General features: G+C 49.2%; 1 protein-coding gene across 1 annotated transcript in view; it reads left to right on the plus strand.

The window, feature by feature from the left end:
* Positions 1 to 242: 242 nt before the first annotated feature.
* PTK7 (protein tyrosine kinase 7 (inactive)) overlaps positions 243 to 23,892 on the plus strand; it is an 85,145-nt gene continuing 61,495 nt past the window's right edge. Inside the window, exon 1 of the mRNA XM_003923023.4 lies at positions 243 to 519. Within this exon, the coding sequence (XP_003923072.3) occupies positions 441 to 519 (79 nt within the window). The 5' untranslated portion in view covers positions 243 to 440. The remainder of the gene's footprint in view (positions 520 to 23,892) is intronic.

Consider the following 23,892-nt stretch of genomic DNA (forward strand, 5'->3'; position numbering starts at 1 on the left):
GCACAAGTCACTTGGGTTCTCCTGGGTCCCTGGAGAGTCGGTGGTGGGCACAGCAAACTCCCCTGACTCGCTCAGGTCCCCTGCGCTCTCCCGAGCCTTGGTCTCTCTGTTCTCCATCCCTCTCCAGACCCCTCCCCCGACTGAGCTCCTCCCCGCCTCGGCGAGGAGGGGGCGTCGAGGGGGTGGGGCGCCGTGCGGGGGCTGGAGGGGAGGGGGCGTCGTGGGGCGGGGTTTGGCGGCGGCGGCGGCGCGCAAGGTCTCGGAGGTACCGGGCGCGCGCGACTCCGGCTCGGGACGTCTCGGGGTCGGGCTCCGGCTGGGCTGCGGCGGCGGCTGCTGCGGCGCCCGCGCTCGGGTGCGCTCCGCCTCCTGTGCTCGCCGCGGAGCGCAGTCTGGGCGCCTGCCGTGCGCCCTCAGCTCCTTTTCCCGAGCCCGCCGCGATGGGAGCTGCGCGGGGATCCCCGGCCGGATCCCGGCGGTTGCCTCTGCTCAGCGTCCTGCTGCTGCAGCTGCTGGGCGGTGAGTCCCCGAGAGCTGGGGGCACGGAGCTTGGGAAGCGCGGGAGTCCCGTGGGCAAAAGGCGGCACCCGGGGAGATGGGTTTGGGCGGCTGGAGCGGCCCTGGAGTGGCGGAGAGGCTCGCTGGGGGTGCAGGCTCGCGGCGGAAAGGCTCAAAGAGCCCAGGGGCCGGGAGGCTGGCGAAGCCTCCGCGGACTCGGTCAGGGTCCTTCTCACCCGCGCTGTGGGGACGCGTTTCCAGCTTCACGGAGTTTTCCTGTTTGAGCCGAGTTTGCTCGAGAACTACCGGGAGTTGCCGGCTCTCAGGCCCAAATGGAGAGTTTCTTGTCGGGGGAGAAAAGACCACCCGCAACCACCATGGGGGGTGTGATGGGGAAAAGGGAGCCCCCCCAGCAGGCTCAGCCCAGGTGAGAGTGGCCGGCTTGGGGCCCGATGCCGGACAGACCTGCGGCGCGCAAAGCCCGGAGCTTTGTTACCTACGCCGACCCGACGCTCCTGGCTTCCCTCCTCCAAGTTCCTGGGCAAAGCTGGGACCCCAGATGGCCCAGCGGGTGAGGGCGGAAGAAGGGAAGAATTAGGGGCTGCCCCATGGCCTCTAGCTACTGGGCTGGAACCCTGCGCCCACTCCGTGCCAGGGTCGAATCCGGGGAGCAGAGGGTCCCAGGCTGTTGCGGTGACTAATGTGTGAAGGCCGCTGCCAAAATCGGGCACGGCCTGCCTGCAAAGGTGCGGACGGGGTTTGGTCTGTTCCTTCCTGGATTTCCATCCTGGCTGTCCTCACAGAGGGAATGAAATCTTTCTAAGAGCAGAAAGGCCAAAAGAGCTCATTCTGGCTTTTCTTGGATGGTGGTGGCGGGGCGGTTGCGGGGGGGGGGGGGGGGGGGGTGCCTAGCATTTTAATGAGGGTGTGGCCCTCATCACTAGGGCAGACAGCACGGCTCCCCCAACCCCCGCAGCTTTTATTTCCTGGCTTGGTCACACCTAAGAGTCATCACTGAGGTGTTGAAGTGCCTTACAGGAAAGCACCAAGCCACCCTCACATCCCAAACAGCCCGGACTGGAAATAAAGCCCCCCACCCTCCAAAACACAAACTCTTCGGTGGTCCTCGAAGCAGCTTCTTCTTGGGGAGCTCTGTCCGGGAGACCTGTCCTTAGTGATCACCTTCCCTCTCCTTTGAAGGCGGCATGAATAGAGAATTGCCTTTCTGACATCTTTCTGGCCTGCCAGCTGTGGAGGCTGGTTTTGGTGCTGGTGGAATCAACATCTCCCCTGCCCCCAGTTGTAAAAGGAGAGGTAAATGTAACCCAGGAAAAAGAGCAAGCTCCAGGGATTTGGAGGTGGTGTTTCTGGAGTTGCCCGTGTTTCTTGTGATGTGTGTGGTGGTTATTGCTCATGGCAGAATCCACATCTGCTCCCAGAGGAAGTATGGAAGTTTTTTGTACAGCCAGGATGGGGGCCCAGCCATCTGGGCCAGCAGCCGGAGCTCACAGGCCTCCTGGCTCTCCTGGTTGGGTTTTGGTGTGTGAGTCTGCCCAATGAGACTGCATTCACTGCTGCTGTTCAGAGCTCTGGAGTCCGGGGGAGATTCTGGTGAAGATGGGGCTCTTGCTCAACGAATGCTACATTCCTAAATTCTTTCCATGAGAAGATGACTCGGATGTTAATTGACTTAATCTGGTGACTGCTGTTTAGTGTGTGTGTGTTGCGGGGGGATCCTGCTGGGGGAAGTTGGGCAGGCTGAGGGCTTGGGACAGGAGGCCTGTAGTCTCCTCAGGGGTGGGGGTATGTCTTGTGCTCAACAAAGGAACATTTTAATGAGAGCCTTAAATCAGTTCCACCAAATGTGCCTTGTGGTGGAACCTGTCCATGCGCTGTAAACAATTTCAGCGGAGGCCGAGGCGCCTGCTGTCTTCTAGTGAAATCCTGGGACTCAACCCACCCCCAGACACATGACTTCAGGGGGCAACGATTTTTTAATAGATCACAGTAGATTTTTCCATCTCATTGTTTGACTGTGTAATTAACTGGAGTTGTAGTGAGATGCCACTGTTAATAAGGCTGGAGTAAGGAAGCTAGGCTGGCTAGACTTGTGGATTAGACCATTTTAAAGTCTGGGTAATTATGCCATAAATGGCTGAGTTACTTTCCACACTGAGATGGTGTTGTAATAAATATGGTGGAGGAGGAGGGGGAGGAGGCTTGGTGTTTGAAACTTGGGATTTTTAACCCCAGCCTCTTGTACAGCCAGTTGTGGTCACTTCCTCATCCCCAATTTCCATCACCTCCCTGGTATATTTCCTCCAGGCTCTTGTTTCTTTAGGGACATTAAGTCGTCATGTTCTAGGATAGGCTGTCTGCAGATTCCTAAGGCTCTGCAGCCTGTAATTGAGGCCTAGGAGTTGCTTTTATTAGTGATGGCTTTTCTCAGCTGTTGGGAAGTATGGTGGCAGGGCGAGGGTGCTCTTCACGTCACTTGTCAAATGATATACTCAGACTCCTGGTGTTCAGAGCAGCATTGAGTGGTGGACAGAGTGCAAGCAATGGAGATGAAGTACGGTCCTTCCTCGGCATCTGCCGGGAATTGGAATAGGACTCCCTGAGAATAACTAAATCAGAGGGTGCTCAAGTGTCTTATATACAGTGGTGTTGTATTTACATATGACGTACATGCAAATTCTCCACATACTTTTACCCAGGTTAGAGTGCAGTGGCACAGTGCTGGCTCACTGCAGCCTCAAATTCCTGGGCTCAAGCAATCTTTCTGCCTCAGCATCCTAAAGTGCTGACATTACAGGCATGAACCATTATTCCCAGCTTCTCCCATATACTTTATATCATCTCTAAGGGCCAGGCTTACACCTGTAATCCCAGCACTTTGGGAGTCCGAGGGAGGAGGATTGCTTGAGCCCAGGAGCTCAAGACCAGTTCTGGAAACATAATGAGACCTCTACCTCTACAAAGGAAAAAATATTAGCCAGGCCTGGTGGCACGTGCCTGTGGTCCCAGCTGCTGGGGAGACTGAGGTGGGATATCGCTTGAGCCCAGCAGGTGGAGGCTATAGTGAGCCATGATTGTGCCACTGCACTTCAATCTGCATGATAGAGTAAGACTGTCTCAAAAAAAAAAAAAAAAAAAATCTGTAAATTACTTGTAATACCTATTACAGTGGATATACTATATAAATAACTGTTGCATTCTTCTTTAATTTGTGTTCTTTTTTTTATTGTTGTACTGTTTTTTATTTTTATATTCCCCAAATACTTTTGATCCTCTATCAAGGGATGTGGGGTTCAGGGATAAGGCGTGTATCTGGCACAGCAGCAACTCAGACTCATTGGCAGGCCCCGTGGCCCTGGACAAACCTCTTAGCCTCTCAGCCTCTTCTGTAAAGGGGCTCCCTGGAGTTGTGCTGAGGATTAAATATGATGAAGTAGGCTGGGTACAGTGGCTCACGCCTGTAATCCCGGCACTTTGGGAGACCAAGGTAAGTGGATCACCTGAGGTCAGGAGTAGAAACCCCATCTCTACTAAAAAGACAAAGGTTAGCCGGGCATGGGGGTGCGAGCCTGTAATCCAAGCTACTCGGGAGGCTGAGGCAGGAGAGTTGCTTGAACCCGGAAGGCAGAGGTTGCAGTGAGCTGAGATCATGCCACTGCACTCCAGCCTGGGTGACAGAGCTAGACTCCAACTAAAAAAAAAAAAGTGTATATATATATATATTTATGTATATAAAAAACTGCTTTCTTGGTCTTCCCTCTGTGGTGTGCTTCAAAGATACCTTCAGCTTTACGTTCATTCCCAACAACAGACATTTTTCACCTACTGGAACCCTCCATTCCAGTCCAACTGGACTAATTGCCATCTCCTAACACATACCTGGCTTTCTCCGTTCTTCCTTTCCTTCAGGTCAGTCCCTGGGTGTACATTGCCTTCTCCTGTCTCTCTGATGCCCACCCCCACCGCCTGTTCTTCCCTGAAGCTGTCCTTTCTCTCCTATCAAAGGGTAGACACCTGTAGAACGTCTGGACTATCATTCTTGTAGCACCTTCCAGGTTTTTGCCTCTGTTGGGTTTTAATTTACTGAAGGGTTTCCCTGTAGAGTTTAGAACAGTACTTATTTATAATGGCTTCTTATACAGGTGTTTTTTGTTTGTTTGTTTTGAGATGGAGTCTTGCTGTGTCTCCCAGGCTGGAGTGTATTGGTGTGATCTCGGCTCACTGCAACCTCTGCCTCCCAGGTTCAAGTGATTCGCCTACCTCAGCCTCCCAAGTAGCTGGGATTATAGATGTTCACTGCCGTACCCAGCTAATTTTTGTATTTTTAGTTGAGACAGGATTTTACCATGGGTCAGGCTAGTCTTGAACTCCTAACCTCAGGTGATCTGCCCACCTCGGCTCCCCAAAGTCCTGGGGTTACAGGCATGAGCCACCACACCCAGCCCATATAACAAATCCTTATGTAGGTTTATTTAAAAAGTGAATGAACCATTTGAGTGCAGGGCAGAATGATCAAGGGTGGAGTTAAATATCCCCTGTGCATTCTAGGCATTGGGAGTCTTTTGCACCTTCTCCAGCTTCTTTGGGTTGGGGTTGCCTGTTCCTCCTTGTGCCTGCTCTACCGTGACCAAATCCAGGGATCAGAGCTTCCTTCCCTGATCCTGGGCTGGCTGGCTTTGGTGGTGGCTTTCCTGAGTTTTGATGTGGTGGGGCTTCTGGTTTTCTCCAACTTCTGTGCATGGGCAAGCAGTGCTACATATGAAGCTGACTGCAGCTTAAAAACTGGGGCTAAAGTTCCTTTCTCAGAGAACTGTGTAGGGGCCTAGAGTCTCTGTAACTGTGCTACTCGAAGTAAGACCCGGGACCACATGGCGTCAGTGTTCCTGAGAGCATGAATCAGAATCACAGTCTGATTTTTTTTTTTTTTTTTTTTTTTGAGACGGAGTTTCACTCTTGTTACCCAGGCTGGAGTGCAATGGCGTGATCTCAGCTCACTGCAACCTCCGCCTCCTGGGTTCAGGCAATTCTCCTGCCTCAGCCTCCTGAGTAGCTGGGATTACAGGCACGTGCCACCATGCCCAGCTAATTTTCTGTATTTTTAGTAGAGACGGGGTTTCACCATGTTGACCAGGATGGTCTCGATCTCTTGACCTCGTGATCCACCCGCCTCGGCCTCCCAAAGTGCTGGGATTACAGGCTTGAGCCACCGCGCCCGGCCCACAGTCTGATTTTAACAAGATCCCAGGTGACCCTGTACCCCAGAGTTCCAGAAGTCCTGGCCTAGCCATCCTTCTTTATACAGAAACTCAAGGCACAGAGCTTTCCTGTTGCAGCAGTATACATTGGGAGCTGAGATCTTGCACAGTATTTGAAGATTTGCTTTAAATGACTTAGTTCATGTGAACACTCCTTGGGATGATGTGAACACTTAAAAATTACCTCCTTTGGGTTTAACTTGAATTAGATTTTTGTCAAGAAATGTCCCCATTAAATGTGTGACTGTAGACAGTCTCTCGGAACCTCAGCTTTTCCTAGAGGAGAATACGTCTGATTTTATAGCCAAAGCCAGTGGAGAAACTGGATTTGATAGGCGGAAATTTGGTTGGCAGACAACTTTTCAGGAATACATTTGTTTCATAAAGGGAGGCATTTCTCTGCTGGGCTTTGACAGTTGTAGTGTTGTTAGTCTTTGGAGCATTTCACATTCAGAGTGAGGGGATTTGTGTGAGTTTGCGTTTCAGCCAATGCAGCTTCTGTGAGACTCGTCTGGGACAGGGGTTGGCTCGTTCAGACTCTAATATGGGAGCCAAGAGCAGTTTGGGGCCAAGGATTCAGTCTTTGGTGTTTTCCTGATGGAAGAAAGGTCATTAAACAGGGTTGGGTGTCCTTGGCCTCCATCCCTCAACCTCTTTCTGCTCTCTCTAACCTCAGTGGCATGCCACTCTGCTGCTGTACCCGGGCACTACCCCTGGCCAGAGCCACGTGGTGGGGTTACAGGCTAGGGGCCACAGTGGCTGGCACTGGCCCTCATCTTGTCCTGGAGTTGCTGCCTACCTCTCTCCTCGATTCCTGCTCTGGTCCTCATCTGCCTGACCCTTTTCCTGGGGGTGTGAAAGTTCTGCCATTGTAGCTGGTTAGAGTCCTATGCTGGAATTCTCTGAGTTCACTGCTGAGCCCCCTGGCTCTTTGGTGGAGCTGGCGCTAGAGCCACGGCTAATCAGCGGTTTGAGGAAGCCCTCTGTAGTATGTCACTTTTTCCATCCCCTTTTCTTTGCATTTAGGCCATTTCCCTCCCAGTAATGTTACCCAAACAGCAGCGGGGCAGGGAGGAAGCGTGGTTCAAAGGGCTGACACACACAGGCGCCTTTCCCCTCTGGCTGCTTGGTTTTACATTGCTGATCTCTCATCTGCTGTGTGCATTAGCTGGGGTATGTGTTGAGCGAATGCTCAGGTGACTAGAAAGTCATCCACCAGGTGTCCTGCAGATCTCAAGGCCCTGTTAGAAGTGTAAGCCTTGGTAAGCAGGATATGCACTCACAGATTTATGTGTGTAGGTAACTTCTGAAAACAGGATCCCGAGTCGTGGGGTAGGGATTGTAAGTCACGTATTAGGAAGGTGTAGATAATGTGTTTCTCAAAAATGTAGAGTGGAGAGTATAGTGAGAGGGCAGGTCACCATTTAGTTTCCTGGGCCTTACTGCAGACCTGACCATCAGAATTATTTTTTATTTTATTTTATTTTATTTTTGAGATGGAGTCTAGCTCTGTCACCAGGCTGGAGTGCAGTGGCACGATTTCGGCCCACTACAACCTCTGCTTCCTGGGTTCAAGCAATTCTCTTGCCTCAGCCTCCTGAGTAGCTGGGACTATAGGTATGTGCCACCACACCTGGCTAATTTTTGTATTTTCAGTAGAGGCAGGGTTTCACCATGTTGCCAGGATGGTCTCTATCTCCTGACCTCGTGATCTGCCAACCTTGTCCTCCCAAAGTGCTAGGATTATAGGCATCAGCCACTACACCCAGCCTGGAAACTGCATGTATAAAGAGCTTCGTGGAGATTCTTACCTACACTTCAGTTTGAAAACCACTGGGTAGCCATAGGAGAATTTGTCAGTCTGAAATGGAGGTATCGTGATGTTGAGAAATAGGGTAGTATTTATAGTAGGGGGCTTAGGAGGGAGTTCATTCAAAGTGCTTGAGTGTCTTCTTGGGTGAAGCTGTCTGAGGAGGAGCAGGAGGCAGGAAGAAGACAAGATGGAGAAATGTGAATCAGATGAAGTATGAAAGACACCCTTTGGTAAAGGGCTAAGTAGAATAGAACATTCCAGAATGTGTGGGACGGTAAGTCTGAGATGTAGGAGCAAATGAGAGGTGGGAGGGCTTCAGAGAGGAGAGAGGACCTGAGATTGCTGAATAGATATAGTCAGTGGTGACTGCTTCAGAGTGAGGTGAAGTCATTAGACCAGGATTTGGAAAACACAGCAGCCATGAGTCACCAAGTAAGAGAAGGGACATCTATAGACCCATGACACCAGTTTTTCTGTATTCTGGTCCTGGCTCAATTGCTGCATACCCACATGACCCTGAGCTTGTTAAGTTAACCTTTCCAAGCCTCAGTTTCCTAATCAGCACAATGCAAGTGATGCTGTTCCCTGCCTTGCTGGCCCTGTGAAGTTGTGATACAGTGAATGCTCTTCAGCTCTGGAAATGGGTGAACCCTGGGAAGCAGCCCCTCTGGCTAGCCCTGATGGCTCTTCCTAGAGACCATCCTGGCCAGCTGTTTCCCTTTCAGGGGCCTGCCTGCCTGCCTTTCTCTGTCTCTGTCTCTCTCTCTCTCTCCTTTCTTTCTTTCTCCCTCTCTTTCTTTCGCTCTTTCTCTCTTTCTTTCTTTTATATGTATATATGTGTGTGTGTGTGTGTCTGTGTGTGTGTGTGTGTGTATGTATATATGTGTGTGTGTGTGTGTGTGTATATGTATGTATATATATATATATATTAAAGACAGGGTTTCACCATGTTGGTCAGATTGGTCTCAACCTCCTGGCCTCGGGTGATCCACCCGCCTCGGCCTCCCAAAGTGCTGGGATTACAGGTGTGAACCACTGCGCCCGGCCTCTCTTTCTCTCTCTCTTTCTTTCTTCCTTCCTTCCTCCCTTTCCTTCCGTTTTCTTCCCTTCCCTTTTCTCTTTCCTTCCTTCCTTTTGTTCTTTTTTCTTTTCTTTCTTTCCTTTTCTTCATGATGGAGTCTCGCTCTGTTACCCAGGCTGGAGTGCAGTGGCATGATCTTGGCTCACTGCAACCTCTGCCTCCCAGGTTCAAGGGATTCTCCTGCCTCAGCCTCTCGAGTAACTGGAACTATAGGCGCACACCACCATGCCCAGCTAATTTGTATTTTTAGTAGAAACAGGATTTCACCATATTGGTCAGGCTGGTCTTGAACTCCTGACCTTGTGATCTGCCCGCCTTGGGCTCCCAAAGTGCTGGGATTACAGCCTCACCAACGTAGAGAAACCCCATCTCTACTAGAAATATAAAGTTAGCTGGGTATTGTGGTATATCCCTGTAATCCAGCTACTTGGGAGACTGAGGCAGGAGAATCACTTGAACCCGGGAGGTGAAGATTGCAGTGAGCTGAGATTGCACCGTTGCACTCCAGCCTGGGCAACAAGAACGAAACTGTCTCAAAAAAAAAAAAAAAAAAAAAAAAGATATGGTTTCCTCCTTCAAAAGCACAGGTTTTCTAAATAGGTCTCAGTATTCCGACAGCAGCCCAGAAATGTGGGAGCCACACACAGCCACATTTTCCTGGTGGGAATTCTCCAGCAGACTCTCCCAAGGGGTGGGTCGGTGCTGGTTCAGGGCCACCACCTCTCCCGGCATGCTGGGGCTCTCAGGGAGTGGCTAGTGAACGATGCTTCTTGCAGCCTGGGCAGACTTTTATGATATCCAAGGGAGGGGGTTCTGTCTTCACTGGATGGCTGTGGGGGTTTCTCCAGTCTGCGACCCTGTGTAATTTGTGGGAACTTCTATCTATGCTGTGGGGAGGTTCCTGAGTTTCTGTGTGTCCAGGGACAGTGGGCTTTCCCTGGGGGTGATTATGGGGGCTGGTGTGGGTAGCAGCATGCCCGACCTCCCCTCCAGGAGATACTTTGGCTTTTTTTTTGTCTCTTCCTTTCGGGGGGGGGGGGGCAATGAGGAGAATACTTGTCTGCTTTTGGAACTGCTGAGGTGTCCCAGCAGCTAGCTCGTACGGTACCTTTGTGCACATTACAAGTAAGTACTCCCAGTGGTGGTGGGTGCAGTGGCTCACACCTGTAATCCCAGCCCTTTGGGAGGCAGAGGCAAGTGGATCACTTGAGTTCAGGAGTTCGAGACCAGCCTAGGCAACAAGACGAAACCCTGTCTCTACAAAAAATACAAAAAAACTAACTGGGCATGGTGGTACATGCCTGTAGTCTCAGCTACTCAGAGGCTGAGGCGAGAGGGTTGCTTGAGCCTGGGAGGTCAGAGCTACAGTAGGTGAACTGTGATGTGATTGTACCACTGCATTTCAGCCTGGGCAACTGAGCAAGACTATATCTTAAAAAAAGAAAGAAAGAAAGAAGTACCCCTTCCTCCAGGTAGATACAACCCTGCTCCAGGCCTCAGGCAGTATTTCAGTGTTGACACTTTGGTCAGACATCTTGAGCAGTGCACAACCTGTGCAGCTGTATGTGGCTGTTCCATTGGCCTGAAGGCCTTGCAAGTAGTGGCTCTTTGTTTCCCAGCCAATGGGCCAAGATGATTTTAATGCCTGTGTTCTAATGTTATGTTTCAAGGGAGCCCTTTTCACTACTGTTCTGCCTCCTATGGTGGTGGGATGGGGCAGTCCTGCCTGTAACATACAATAGGAGAAGCCTGTGAGGCTGGGGCCCCTTTGCTATACCCACTCCACATTCTTTATCTGTGGCTGCCGAGGTCTTGGCCTGTTTCTGGGCTCCTTTTCCTGTGAGAAGATTGTGCTGTCTTGCAGATACAGGCTCCTAGCCTTACCTGATAATTGGTATGGAAGGCTGGCTGAGTCCTTGGGAAGAGCAGGCCACAGAGTTTATTTCACATTTTATTAAGGAGCTTTTGGTTTTCCTGTCTTCTGTGTCCTCTCTCCCTGGGACAGTAGGGTCACCAGGTAAAGCGTGTGGGCATTCCTGATTTAGAGGAATTCCTTCCTGCAAGAGAAGTGGTAGGACCTCAGTCCCAAAGGTAGGTCTTGGGTCTTGCTGAGCTCCAGTGCTGGGTGTCCTGGTGATGTCCATATCTCTTGAGTGTGAGGAGGCGCCAGGAGGAACACTAGGCTCACTGATGGAAGACATGGACTCTCCTTCCACATCTGCCTGAAATTGCTCGTGTGACCATGAGCGAGTCTTGACCTCTCTGGGCTTCAACTTCAGAACAGAAGACCATGGAGGACCCTGGCTGAGGCTCACACAGTGTGGCACCTCCAGTCCTGTTTCTGCCACACGTTACAGGCTCTCCTTACCCCGGGTTTATGGAGAGCCCTTTAATCTAAGGGCTGCATTTTATTCTGGAGTCTCTAGTGCGTGGGCACAGATGTGTTTAGACTTGATCAACTGGTGATATGGGTATTAGGGCATAATTCTCTGGGTGCAAAGGGTGCTATGTTTTAGGAGGGAGAGTATTTGACAGGGAAAGAAACTGAGGCACAAAAGTATGATCCAGCCAGTACTACAGAGTTGGTGAGGAGTAGAGCTGAAGTCGGTGTGGTGGTTCATGCCTGTAATCCTAGCCCTTTGGCCAAGGCAGGATTGCTTGAGCCCAGGAGTTTGAGACCAGCCTGGGCAGCATAGCGAGACCCCATCTCTATGGAAAAGAAAATAGAAGAAAAATTAGCCAACAGTGATGGCACGTGCCTGTGATCCTAGCTACTTGGGAGGCTGAAGTGGGAGGATCACTTGAACCCGGGAGGTCGAGGTTACAGTGAGCCAAAATTGCGCCACTGTACTCTAGCCTGGGTGACTGAGACTCTGTCCCAAAAAACAAAGATAGAGAGCTGAGACCAGAGTGACAGTCCCTCTTGTGCCTTCCAGTTAGAGTTCTTGTATGTCCAGGTGTTACTGTGCTGTGAAATGTTGCACACAACGTACCTCGGAGGAGTGTAAGTGTTGGGGAGTAGATTTTGCAGAAGAGACAACTCTCTGGGTAGGTTTAGGAGTCAGTGGGGAGTAGTAGTAACCTTTGCTCTTTCTTTTTTTTTTTTTTTTGAGACGGAGTTTCGCTCTTGTTACCCAGGCTGAAGTGCAATGGAGCGATCTCGGCTCACCGCAACCTCCGCCTCCTGGGTTCAGGCAATTCTCCTGCCTCAGCCTCCTGAGTAGCTGGGATTACAGGCACGCACCACCATGCCCAGCTAATTTTTTGTATTTTAGTAGAGACGGAGTTTCACCATGTTGACCTGGATGGTCTCGATCTCTTGACCTCGTGATCCACCCGCCTCGGCCTCCCAATGTGCTGGGATTACAGGCTTGAGCCACCGCGCCCGGCTACCTTTGCTCTTTCAATGTAAAGAGCAGATAACCTATACTTGGAGAGATCTTTTGGGCTTCTGCATCCTAGATTGCCAGTTCTCCTCCCCTCACCCCTACTTCTTTGTTACAGTACAGCAGGGTTAACATTTTCAATGGCCCATTCAGAAGTTTATACACATCTTAAAAGTTTTTAAGAGTTATGGTGGGCCAGGCACAGTAGCTCATGCCTATAATCCCAGCACTTTGGGAGGCCGAGGTAGACGGATCACATGAGGTCAGGAGTTTGAGACCAGCTTGGCAAACATGGTGAAACCCCATCTCCACTAAAGACACAAAATTAGCCAGTTGTGGTGGTGCACGCCTGTAATCACAGCTACTCAGGAGGCTGAGGCAAGAGAATCACTTGAACTTGGGAGGCGGAGGTTGCAATGAGCCAAGATCAAGCTACTGCATTTCAGCCTGGGTGACAGAGTGAGACTCCCATCTCAAAAAAACAAATAAAAAGAGTATGGTGAAACTATGTGTAATCTAAAATGCTAGAACATTGTGCCTGAATCCCGATGCCTTGAGCTCTTTTTTATTTTGTTATTATTATTATTATTTTTCTTTCTTTCTTTCTTTCTTTCTTTCTTTTTTTTTTTTTGAGACGGAGTTTCGCTCTTGTTACCCAGGCTGGAGTGCAATGGCGCGATCTCTGCTCACTGCAACCTCCGCCTCCTGGGCTCAGGCAATTCTCCTGCCTCAGCCTCCTAAGTAGCTGGGATTACAGGCACGCGCCACCATGCCCAGCTAGTTTTTTGTATTTTTAGTAGAGACGGGGTTTCACTATGTTGACCAGGATGGTCTCGATCTCTCGACCTCATGATCCACCCGCCTCGGCCTCCCAAAGTGCTGGGATTACAGGCTTGAGCTACCGCGCCCGGCCTCTTTTTTTCTTTTTTAAAAGACGGGGTTTCACCATGTTGGTCAGGCTGGTCTTGAACTCCTGACTGCAGGTGATCCGCCCTCCTTGGCCTCCAAAGTGCTTCGATTACAGGCGTGAGCCACCATGCCTGGCCTGGCTTGAGCTTTTCTCGTGAACCTGAGTCTATCCTTAGCCTCCTCCTCCTAGTGCTGCTGGAAGGTCACAGGCAGTTGCAGGCCCTGGCTTGTAGGTACATTCCAGACCATTGCTGCCTGCTGGGAGTTGTACGCTGGGCTGTGCTGTGGTGGAGACCACATAGGTGGTAGTAGAGTCATCCCCACAGTGGTTAATAGAGTTTGCCACCTCAAACTACTTTTGTGTAGACAGATGTGCCCACGCTCATAGTAGAGTCATCCCCACAGTGGTTAATAGAGTTTGCCACCTCAAACTACTTTTGTGTAGACAGATGTGCCCACGCTCAGTATTCCAGGCTCTGACCCATAATAGGGGCCTAATGATGTAGGTTTCCCTTTAATTTCTGACTTTGGAGTCAAGTCTTTTAACCCTCAGGAGTGTTCAGGAAAGGTTGAATCATGACCCTGACATTTAGGGAGATGCCACTTTTCTTGTGCTAGGTATGTCTCTCTTTGGCTGAACTTTTAATCGCTCTTGGTGATTCTGCTGAGTTTGTTTTCAGCTTCTGAGGTTTTCAGACTCCAGTGTGGGAACCTATGTTCTATCATGGAAGGATGCAAAGGGACAACTCTGGTGATCTGATTCCATTGTAGCTCATCTGTTCACAAAGCTGGGCTGTTTCCCACCTAGAAGAAGAGGGAGAAGGTTCCGTCAGGCCAACAGATCCTTAGAGAGTGCTAGGGATGGCATTTGAGATCCAAACTTCATTTCCAGCCACCTGAAAAACAAAGCAAACCACAAAGAAGACATTGTCTTACAGCCTTGGCGGGGGGTGGGGGGAGAAAAAAGGAAATGCTGTTGATGTCTTATAGTTCCAGCACAAAGAACAAATCATTCTATCAGTTTAGTTCTTTTAGCAGATTAAACCAGTTGTTAAGCTGATGAATTTAAAAAATGCCCAGTTGCACAGCAGCTTTTATGCCCGTGATGTGGGCTCCTCCTTACCCCAGGGATCCAGGACTCTTACAAAGGAGCGCTGAGGGGAGGGGGCTAGGCTCAGTCCTGGCACAGCCCTGGAGACCTGCAGGAAGGTCTCCCCCCCGCCCCCGCCACTTCTTATCCTCCCTCCCCTTTAGGAAAACTTCTTAGAGCAAAAGGCTGTTATTTAGTAAACACCTGCACCCTGTTTTGGTGGAGTGTCCTGAGCTGCCCGGTGCACTGGGGAGAACAGGGTGGGGACCTTGCCTTTTATTTCTGCCTATGTAAGAGGCTGGGGTGCTCTCAGTGGACGTGTGTACTGTGCCTTTCCTTACCCTCTTTACCTTTGTCTGAAGGGCTTTGGAACATGGCTTGAGAGCTCCTGTGGAAGCCACCAAGCCAGCCTGCTCTGTCTCCAGACAGCAATTTTAGGCGAGTCTCTACTTGGGCCTTTCCGAGAGACTCCCTATTCTAGGCACTCCACAGCTGCCGCTGGTGACCCTTTGGCACAGGACCAGCCTAGCCTTGGTGCGGGTGGCACCCCTCTCTGCCCCTTCCCACTCGGCCTGGATCAAAGGAGCCTCCTCAGGGAGCAGAGAAATACCTTCCCAATAGCCCCACCAGTGAGTAAACAGCCGGGGCCTCTTGCAGCTTTTGAAGCTTGGTGCTTCAGGCCTGCAGGAATGCAGAAGATTTCATTTTAGGGGTGGACTTAGGTTTCCACCGCTGTCGGTATTTGCAAATTTGAAACAAATGCCCTCATTTAGCAGCAGGCAGGCTGGGCAGTAAACTGGGGCTGTTTAAGGGCGTTTATGATGGTCACAGGTATTTGTGGAGAGAGGGACCCCAGCAGGTTTGGGAAAAGATAGTGGGTTTATGGTTAGGTGGGTTGTACAAAGACGCCAGCCAGGTCTCCGGTGGAGGGTTGTTGTTAGGTGGGCTTTTGTCATAAAAAGCAGTGCTGCCTCCTGCCCCCCAGGAAGTATCTCCTTCTGGCAGACAAAGGGGTTTGGGATGGTGTTTATCCTCAGGGTCTGATGCTCAGGGCTTGTCTGCCAAAGGATCAGGTTTCCACTGAACCCTTCCTTCTACTCCCAGGACTTGAAAGGCTCGTTAAATGTGCTTTATATATAACAAGTTGGCTGAGAGGTTCGCCCCTCACTTCCAGCCAGTTTTGCAAGGAAGGAGCTAGGGAAACCTGTTTTCTTTTTGTTGTTGTTTCTGGAAGTAGGATCTGTGACGGTGCACTTGAAGACAGACCCTGATTTTAGGGATCAGCCAAGTCAGGGTTATTTGCCTCTGATGGGTCAGCGTCACCAAGAACGATCTGTCTGAAGTCTGACTGCCCACTCCTTGCTCCCTGCTTCCCAGGGAAATTCAGAAATCTGTTCAGGAACTGCCTTCTGGCTCCACAACTTACTGGCTGAGCGACCTTAGATTACTTCGTTTCTCTGAGCCTCGGTTTCCTCTTTTTTTGGAGATATCTGTTGCCCAAGCTGCAGTGCAGGGACTCCATCTCGGCTCACTGCAACCTCTGTCTCCTGGGTTCAAGAGACCCTTCTGGCTCAGCCTCCCAACTGGCTGGGACTACAGGCCTATACTACCATGCCTGGCTAATTTGTGTGTGTGTTTTTTTTTTTTTTTAGTAGGGACGGGGTTTCACCATGTTGGCCAGGCTGGTCTTAAACCCCTGACCTCAGGTGATCAGCCTGCCTCGGCTTCTCAAAGTGCTAGGATTACAGGTGTGAGCCAATGCATCCGGCAGATCTCCTCTTTTGTAAGATAGGGATAATAATACCATTCTCATTAGAGTTCTTGCAAGAGTTGAGTGAGATGGTACTGTATTTCATTAACTGTTAGATTTTTTTTTTTCACATTTGCACATCTTTGAAATTGGGATGTAACTTACAATTAATTACAGTAGTCAGCCCTTAACCATGGTTTCACTTTCTGTGGTTTCAACTACCCATGGTCCACAAATATTAAATGGAAAATTACAGAAATAAACAACTTAAAAGTTTTTTTTTTTTTTTTTTTTTTTTTTTTTTTGAGACGGAGTTTCGCTCTTGTTACCCAGGCTGGAGTGCAATGGCGCGATCTCGGCTCACCGCAACCTCCGCCTCCTGGGTTCAGGCAATTCTCCTGCCTCAGCCTCCTGAGTAGCTGGGATTATAGGCACGCGCCACCATGCCCAGCTAATTTTTTGTATTTTTAGTAGAGACGGGGTTTCACCATGTTGACCAGGTTGGTCTCGATCTCTCGACCTTGTGATCCACCCGCCTCGGCCTCCCAAAGTGCTGGGATTACAGGCTTGAGCCACCGCGCCCGGCCACAACTTAAAAGTTTTAAGTTTTATGCCGTTCAGAGTAGCATGATAAGATTTCTCAGTACCCCACTCGGTCCTGCCCAGGACATGAATCATCCCTTTGTCCAGTGTATCGGATGTCAGGGTATCAGAGTACTTGTGTTCAATTAACTCTTTTTTAAATTAAAAAAAATTTTTTTGAGGTGGAATCCTGCTCTGTCGCCCAGGCTGGAGTACAGTGGCGCAACCTCGCCTCACTGCAAGTTCCACCTCCCGGGTTCAAGCAATTCTCCTGCCTCAGCCTCCCAAAGTAGCTGGGATTACAGGCACACAACACCATGCCCACCTGATTTTTGTATTTTTAGTAGTGATGGGGTTTCGCCATCTTGTCCAGGCTGGTTTTGATCTCCTGACCTCAAGTGATCCATCCACCTGCCTCGACCTCCCAGGGTGCTGGGATTATAGGCATGAGCCACCGTGCCTGACCTCAAGTAACTCTTTTTTTTTTTTTTTTAATGGAATATTGCTTTGTCATCCAGGTTGGAGTATAGTGGCGTGATCTCAGCTCACTGCAACCTCTGCCTCATGGGTTCAAACAATTCTCCTGCCTCAGCTTCCTGAGTAGCTGGGATTGCAGGTGCATGCCACCAGGTCCGGCTAATTTTTTTTTTTTTTTTTTTTTGAGACGGAGTTTTGCTCTTGTTACCCAGGCTGGAATGCAATGGCGCGATCTCGGTTCACCACAACCTCCGCCTCCTGGGTTCAGGCAATTCTCCTGCCTCAGCCTCCTGAGTAGCTGGGATTACAGGCACGTGCCACCATGCCCAGCTAATTTTTTATATTTTTAGTAGAGACGGGGTTTCACCATGTTGACCAGGATGGTCTCGATCTCTTGACCTTGTGATCCACCCGCCTCGGCCTTCCAAAGTGCTGGGATTACAAGCTTGAGCCACCGCGCCTGGCCCAATTTTTATGTTTTTAGTAGAGACAGGGTTTCACCATGTTGGTCAGGCTGGACTCGAACTCCTGACGTTGTGATCTGCCTGTCTCAGCCTCCCAAAGTGCTAGAATTACAGATGTGAGCCACAGTGCCTGGTCTCAAGTAACTCTTACAATAATAATAGTTTAATAATGGCTCCAAAGCATAAGAGTAGTGGTGCTGGCATATTGTTATAATTGTCCTATTTTTATTATTGCTGTTGCTCTCTTACTGTGCTTAATTTATTAATTTTTTAGAGATAGGGCCTTGCACTGTTGCCCAGACTAGAGCACAGTGGCGGGATCATCGCTTACTGCAGCCTTGACCTCCTAGGCTCAAGTGATTCTCCCGTCTCAGCCTCCTAAGTAGTTGGGACTACAGGTGTGTGCCATCACACCCAGCTACATTTTTTGTGGAGATAAGGTCTTGCTATGTTGCCCAGGCTGTTCTTGAACTCCTAGACTCTGGCAGTCTTCCTACTAACTCAGCCTCCCAAAGCACTGGGATTACAGATGTCAAGTGCCTAATGTATAAATTAAACTTTATTGTTGGTATATATATATATATAGGCAAAAAACATAACATTTGGGGGTTGTTACTACCTGAGGTTTCAGGCATCTACTGGGGGTTATAAAACATATCCTCCCAGGATGAGGGGAGACTACTGTATATAACATTATGTCTTAGTTTAACCACTTTTTTCAGTATTACCACTTTTTCCTCTTGGTGTACATAAAGAGTGGAGCATCTTCTAAATTCAGTACATGTGAAGGACTTAGTGTGTGATCTTGTGAACGCTCAGTAAAAGATGGTTACAACTATGATGGTTATCTATGGTGGTTATAACTGTGATGATTATCTGTGATAGTTATAACTGTAATTTACAGGCCTGGTTTTGCTTCCCATCTACCAGTAACTTTCAGTAAAACCTGTTTTCCTTTTAGTGTGGCATGTAAATAGTAAATTGATGCTTAAGGCATAAAGCAGGTGTCCTCAAACTTTTTACACAGGGGGCCAGTTCACTGTCCCTCAGACCGTTGGAGGGCCGCCACATACTGTGCTCCTCTCACTGACCACCAATGAAAGAGGTGCCCCTTCCTGAAGTGCGGCGGGGGGCTGGATAGATGGCCTCAGGGGGCCACATGCGGCCCGCAGGCCGTAGTTTGGGGACACCTGGCCTAAAGCATCATGCTAAGTATTGCATGTGTGCATGTTGGTAGCAGGGGGAGGTGACTTTAAGTCTTCATAAGGCAAGAGATGTTTACAAGAGGAGATAGGTATCCCTAAGAAGGCAAACAATCTATATAATTTTTTTTTTTTTTTTGAGACGGAGTTTCGCTCTTGTTACCCAGGCTGGAGTGCAATGGCGCGATCTCCGCTCACCGCAACCTCCGCCTCCTGGGCTCAGGCAATTCTCCTGCCTCCGCCTCCTAAGTAGCTGGGATTACAGGCATGCGCCACCACGCCCAGCTAGTTTTTGTATTTTTAGTAGAGACGGGGTTTCACCATGTTGACCAGGATGGTCTCGATCTCTTGACCTCGTGATCCACCCGCCTTGGCCTCCCAAAGTGCTGGGATTACAGGCTTGAGCCACCGCGCCCGGCCTTATAATTTTTTTTTTTTGAGACAGAGTCTCGCTCTGTTGCCCAGCCTGGAGTATAGTGGCACCATCTTGGCTCACCGCAAACTCCACCTCCTGGGTTTAAGCAATTCTGTGCCTCAGCCTCCCAAGTAGCTGGGATTACAGGTGCGTGCCACCACACCTGGCTAATTTTTGTATTTTTAGTAGACACGGGGTTTCACCATCTTGGCCAGGCGGGTCTTGAACTCCTGACCTCTATGATCCACCCAACTCGGCCTCCCAAAGTGCTGGGATTACAGGCGTGAGCCACTGTAATAGATCTGGTCTGTCTATTATGGAAAGAACACAATGACTCTCTGATGACAGAGTCTCCATTTTTTTTTTCTTTTGAGATGAATTTCGCTCTTGTTGCCTGGGCTGGAGTACAATGGTGCGATCTTGGCTCACTGCAAACTCCACGTCCTGGGTTCAAGCAATTCTCCTGACTCAGTCTCCAGAGTAGCTGGGATTACAGGTACCTACTACCACACCTGGCTAATTCAGTCTCCATTTTGAAAGGCTGAGCTGGGGGGCACTGAGGTTCACGCCAGGAATGGATTGCTGGTAGGTGAATCAAGACAGAATCTAAAGAGAGTGATGAACACGACAAAGGTACAGAGAAGACCAAAGAGAGGCACACAGTAAATGTCAGGAGCTCAGAGGATGGAGACCTGAGTCAGGCAGGCAGGAGATGGACGGGAGATTGTCGCATTTTCTTCCCCACCAGCACACTCGTGTGGGGTTGATTCTAACTTTGTGAAGACAGCTGGTGCCATTCATTCTATTTTGTGCTACTCAAGCATTGCTGAATGCCATTGTCACTGGTAGAGGGTCGTGACTGCAAGCTGTCTAGGTTCTTGGTGTTTTGAACAAAGAATTGGACAAAACGCCCAGTAAAGCCAAGAAAGAATGACACTGCCGGGTGCAGTGGCTCATGCCTGTAAACCCAGCACTTTGAGAGGCCGGGGAGGGCAGATCACCTGAGGTTGGGAGTTTGAGGCCTGCCTGGCCAACATGGAGAAACCCCATCTCTACTAAAAATACAAAAAAATTATCTGGATGTGGTGGTACATGCCTGTAGTCCCAGCTACTGAGGAAGTTGGGGCAGGAGAATTGCTTGAACCCAGGAGGTGGAAGTTGCAGTGAGCCAAGATTGCACCACTGCACTCTAGCCTGGAGACAGAGTGAGACTCCATCCCCCCGCCAAAAAAAAAAAAAAAGAATAAAGCAACAAAAGGATGAAAGCAGAAATTTATTGAAAATGAAAGTACACTCCACAGTGTGGGAGCAGACCCAAGCAGTGGTTCAAGGACTGGAATATAGAATCTTCTTGGTCCCAAATACCCCCTAGAAGTTTCCCATTGGCCACTTCTTGCAAAGGTCAGGTACCTGTGCAAACATCTGATTTGTTGCAAAAAATAACCAAAAAGCTTTTTGCAACCAATGAGAGGCTAAGGTGAATTTACAAAGTTATGCTTCTATGCAAAGGATGACTGGGCTGGCAATCAGTTGCGGACAGCAACCATTCAGAGGCTGGAGCAAGGTTACAAAGCTGCAAAGGAAGACTGGACCCTCATGCCATGATTGGACTCAGTATAATTGGTTGCGGACAGCCAATTTCTCATCTGCCTGGCAGAAAAAGTCAGCGTGAGTCGCCTCTGCTCCTTTTGTCGCTTGGGCCTGGAAAGTTAGGGCTTTTATTTCAATTTAGTTCTAGGAAGTCGATGTGAAACAGCCATAGTGCTGCCTCACCACCTTTCCCCCTTCAGTATAACTTCCCGAAGGCCAAGGAATTCTTTTTTTGGTTGAGTTCTGGTTCGTTTGATGGTAGGGTGGATTGCTTATGGGGTTTATATGGTAGATGAAAAGAGGAAGATGTGTCCCTTTTGTATGAATATCAAAAGCAAAATTGTTTTTAAAAGTAAGTTGCTGGCCAGGCCACGGTGGCTGATGCCTGTAATCCCAGCACTTTGGGAGGTTGAAGCGGGTGGATCACCTGAGGTCAGGAGTTCAAGACCAGCCTGACCAACATGGTGAAACTCTGTCTCTACTGAAAATACAAAATTAGCCAGGCGTGGTTGTGGACACCTGTAGTTCTAGCTACCTGGGAGGCTGAGACAGGAGAATTGCTTGAACCCAGGAGGCGGAGGTTGCAGTGAGCCGAAATCACACCACTGTAACCCAGCCTGGATGACAGAGCAAGATTCCGTCTCTAAATACATAAATAAAATAAATTTTTAAAAATAGATTGCTGTGTAGATGTGTGTTTCAAGTCTTCTACCTGTTCACTTCAGTAGGCTTAAGCACTCTACCACATATGGGTTTTGGAAAGCATTCTTTCTGCATTGTCACTGAGGCCCAGGAAGGAAAGGGGCCAATTAATGGAAGGCAAGAACTTAAGAGTCCCAGGGGTTAGGAGACCCAGCCTCTCAATTAAGGAATGCTCTTATCCGCTTCCGTTGACTTCCTGTGAGAGTGTTTTGAAGAATAAGGTATTGTATAATAGATGGAATACCTTAAATGATTAGGAAGAACAGCATTGAAATGCTTTTTCTGATTGTTTTATGAAAATTTCAGTGCTCTTTTTCTGAAAGACTGATACACACCTAAGGGCATTTTTGATGCAATACAACTTATTTTCCGAGGCCTTCTAAAATACGAGAAACTTTTCTGTTGGACAGAATGATCTTCTCTTCTCTGTCCTGTGAGGGTTGAAAGGGGCCATGGTTTCTTTTAAACCAAGTCAACAAATGCTTTGGAACCCTTTTTTTTGTGTCTGAGGCAGCTGGACAGATATGTGTGGGCCCTCAGTAGTCCTGAGTTTAGCCAGTTGCCTAGTTTGGGTCTAATGCCTCCTGATTCCATATTTGCATGCCCGACAGAGAAAGCCTAGAGAGAGCGCACATGGACCTCTGTGGCTCCCGCCAGTGGCTGGCCTCTCAAAAAGTGGCAGCTGAATTAACAGCTGCCCATTCTGGGCCAGTCCTACTATGTCAGCGCCAGGGCGAGGTGTTGATCAGGCTGACAGGGCAAGAAATCCCCCTGAGCCTCAGGTTGGAAAGAAATTAGTTAAAAGTTGCTCTCAGACTCCTGAAAAATTGCTTTCCGTTTTTACTGCCAAAAGAGAACTTTGAAAACAGGGTGTAAATTGGGTTTTTTACACACTCTCTGTTTTTGTCACTTCCTTGCAGTTGGTGAAAGGGGGCCCGGATCCAAGGGAGCTTTGTGGGTTCTCCTGCTGAGTTCCTCGGGAACCTGGCCTCAGGTGAAGGGGAGGTGGGTGTGGGTGGTGACCCGACAGGCCTTTGAGGTGCCTGGGACCAAGCCCCATTCCTTAGATCAAATAAATACCTTTTGTTTTTCCTGCTCACACTTTCCTCTGCCCTGGAGCCACAGTCATAAAGAGGTGGAGATGTGAAGGTCTGCACCTGGTCGCTGGGGTGGTGGGTGGGATGGGAATCTTCCCTTGTGCTGTGTACTTCCTGCCTTCTGCTGCTGCTGCCCTGGGTGTGCAGGGGTCTGCCTGGGCTAGCCTGGGCACCTGTGGCTCTGCTAGGCCAGCCTGCCTGCCTGTCCGGTAGGGCCCTGCCTGAGCTGGGTTGTCAGCAAGCTGGTGAAACCGGCTGCACCAAGACGGATTTCACTTCAGGCTAAGTGTTTTGTTGCTGAATCATTTGCATTCATTAAAAGTAGTGAAGGGTGAGTGATATTTAAGGCAACACGACCAGTTTGCTGGAGGCCTGGAGGCTGCTGCCTTAGAACCTCATTAAGAATTCTTGGGGGGCCGTGGAGAGCCAGGGAGCAGCTCTCATTCAAAGTTTGCTTAACTTTTGACTGCCTTGGGCATAGGCCAGCTACTAAAATATGAAAAATGTTTGCCCAGCAGCCCCCAGAGCTTGGCCAGACTGCCCTGGCCAAAGAAAACACACACTTACAATTCATTATTTAGCCTCCTCCTGTGTGCTTGTTCGCATTTCTTCCTCTCTGGGGACCTTGCTGAGTTGGGGGCACCAGGTTGGGCGGGGCACAGGAAGTCCCTTGCATCTTTTAAGGGGAAGCTAAGCCCAAAGCCAGTGCTGTCTACGCTCCCCTCACCCCATCCTGCCCCCCATTCCCTGGTTTATTTCACCAGTGCTCTACTGGTGGACTTCAGGTTTGTTTTGGAGGGTCTCCTATTTTAAACAATGCCACCACAAATGTCCATGTACCTGCCTTTGCCCTTGTGCTTCTGTATCTGTAGGATGAATTCCTGGAAGTGGAGTTGCTCTGTCAAAGGATATGAACGTGTCAAAATTATATACACGATTTTGTACTTGTTATTTTTGTGGAGAGGGAGATTATAGCTTTCATCAGATTCTTAACAGGTCTATGACCAAAATAGTTTCTGAATCGCTGCTGTACAGTGGGCCTGTGGAATTTGCACAGGATAATCTATAAAAATTGGTAAACATGGTTCAAATGCGGGGCATTTCTAGGGTGACCAGATAAGTTGTCATCCAACTGATGAAACCTCATCTCTACTACAGAAATACAAAAATTAGCCAGACATGGTGACACATGTCTGTAATCTCAGCTGCATGAGAAGCTGAGGCAGGAGAATTGCTTATACTTGGGAGGTGGAAGTTGCAGTGAGCCGAGATCACGTCACTGTACTCCAGCCTGGGCAACAGAGTGAGACTCGGTCTCAAAAAAAAAGAATGAAAAAAAATGATTTAAGTAAAGAAATTGAGTCAAGATTTTAAAAAAGTAATAAAAGTTATGCTACTAGAATTAGAAAGCAAGAAATATGCTTTACAGATCCTAAGAGGTGAAGAAACTGAAATTGTATTTAGAACAAGGAGGCAGCATTGTAGTATTAAAACGTGAAACAGATAAAAGCAAAGACAGATATATCAGTCATGATGATAAATTTCAGTGGAATAAGCCTCCGA

Source organism: Saimiri boliviensis, chromosome 4, assembly GCF_048565385.1.
Source record: "Saimiri boliviensis isolate mSaiBol1 chromosome 4, mSaiBol1.pri, whole genome shotgun sequence".
In the NCBI taxonomy this organism is placed as follows: Eukaryota; Metazoa; Chordata; class Mammalia; order Primates; family Cebidae; genus Saimiri; species Saimiri boliviensis.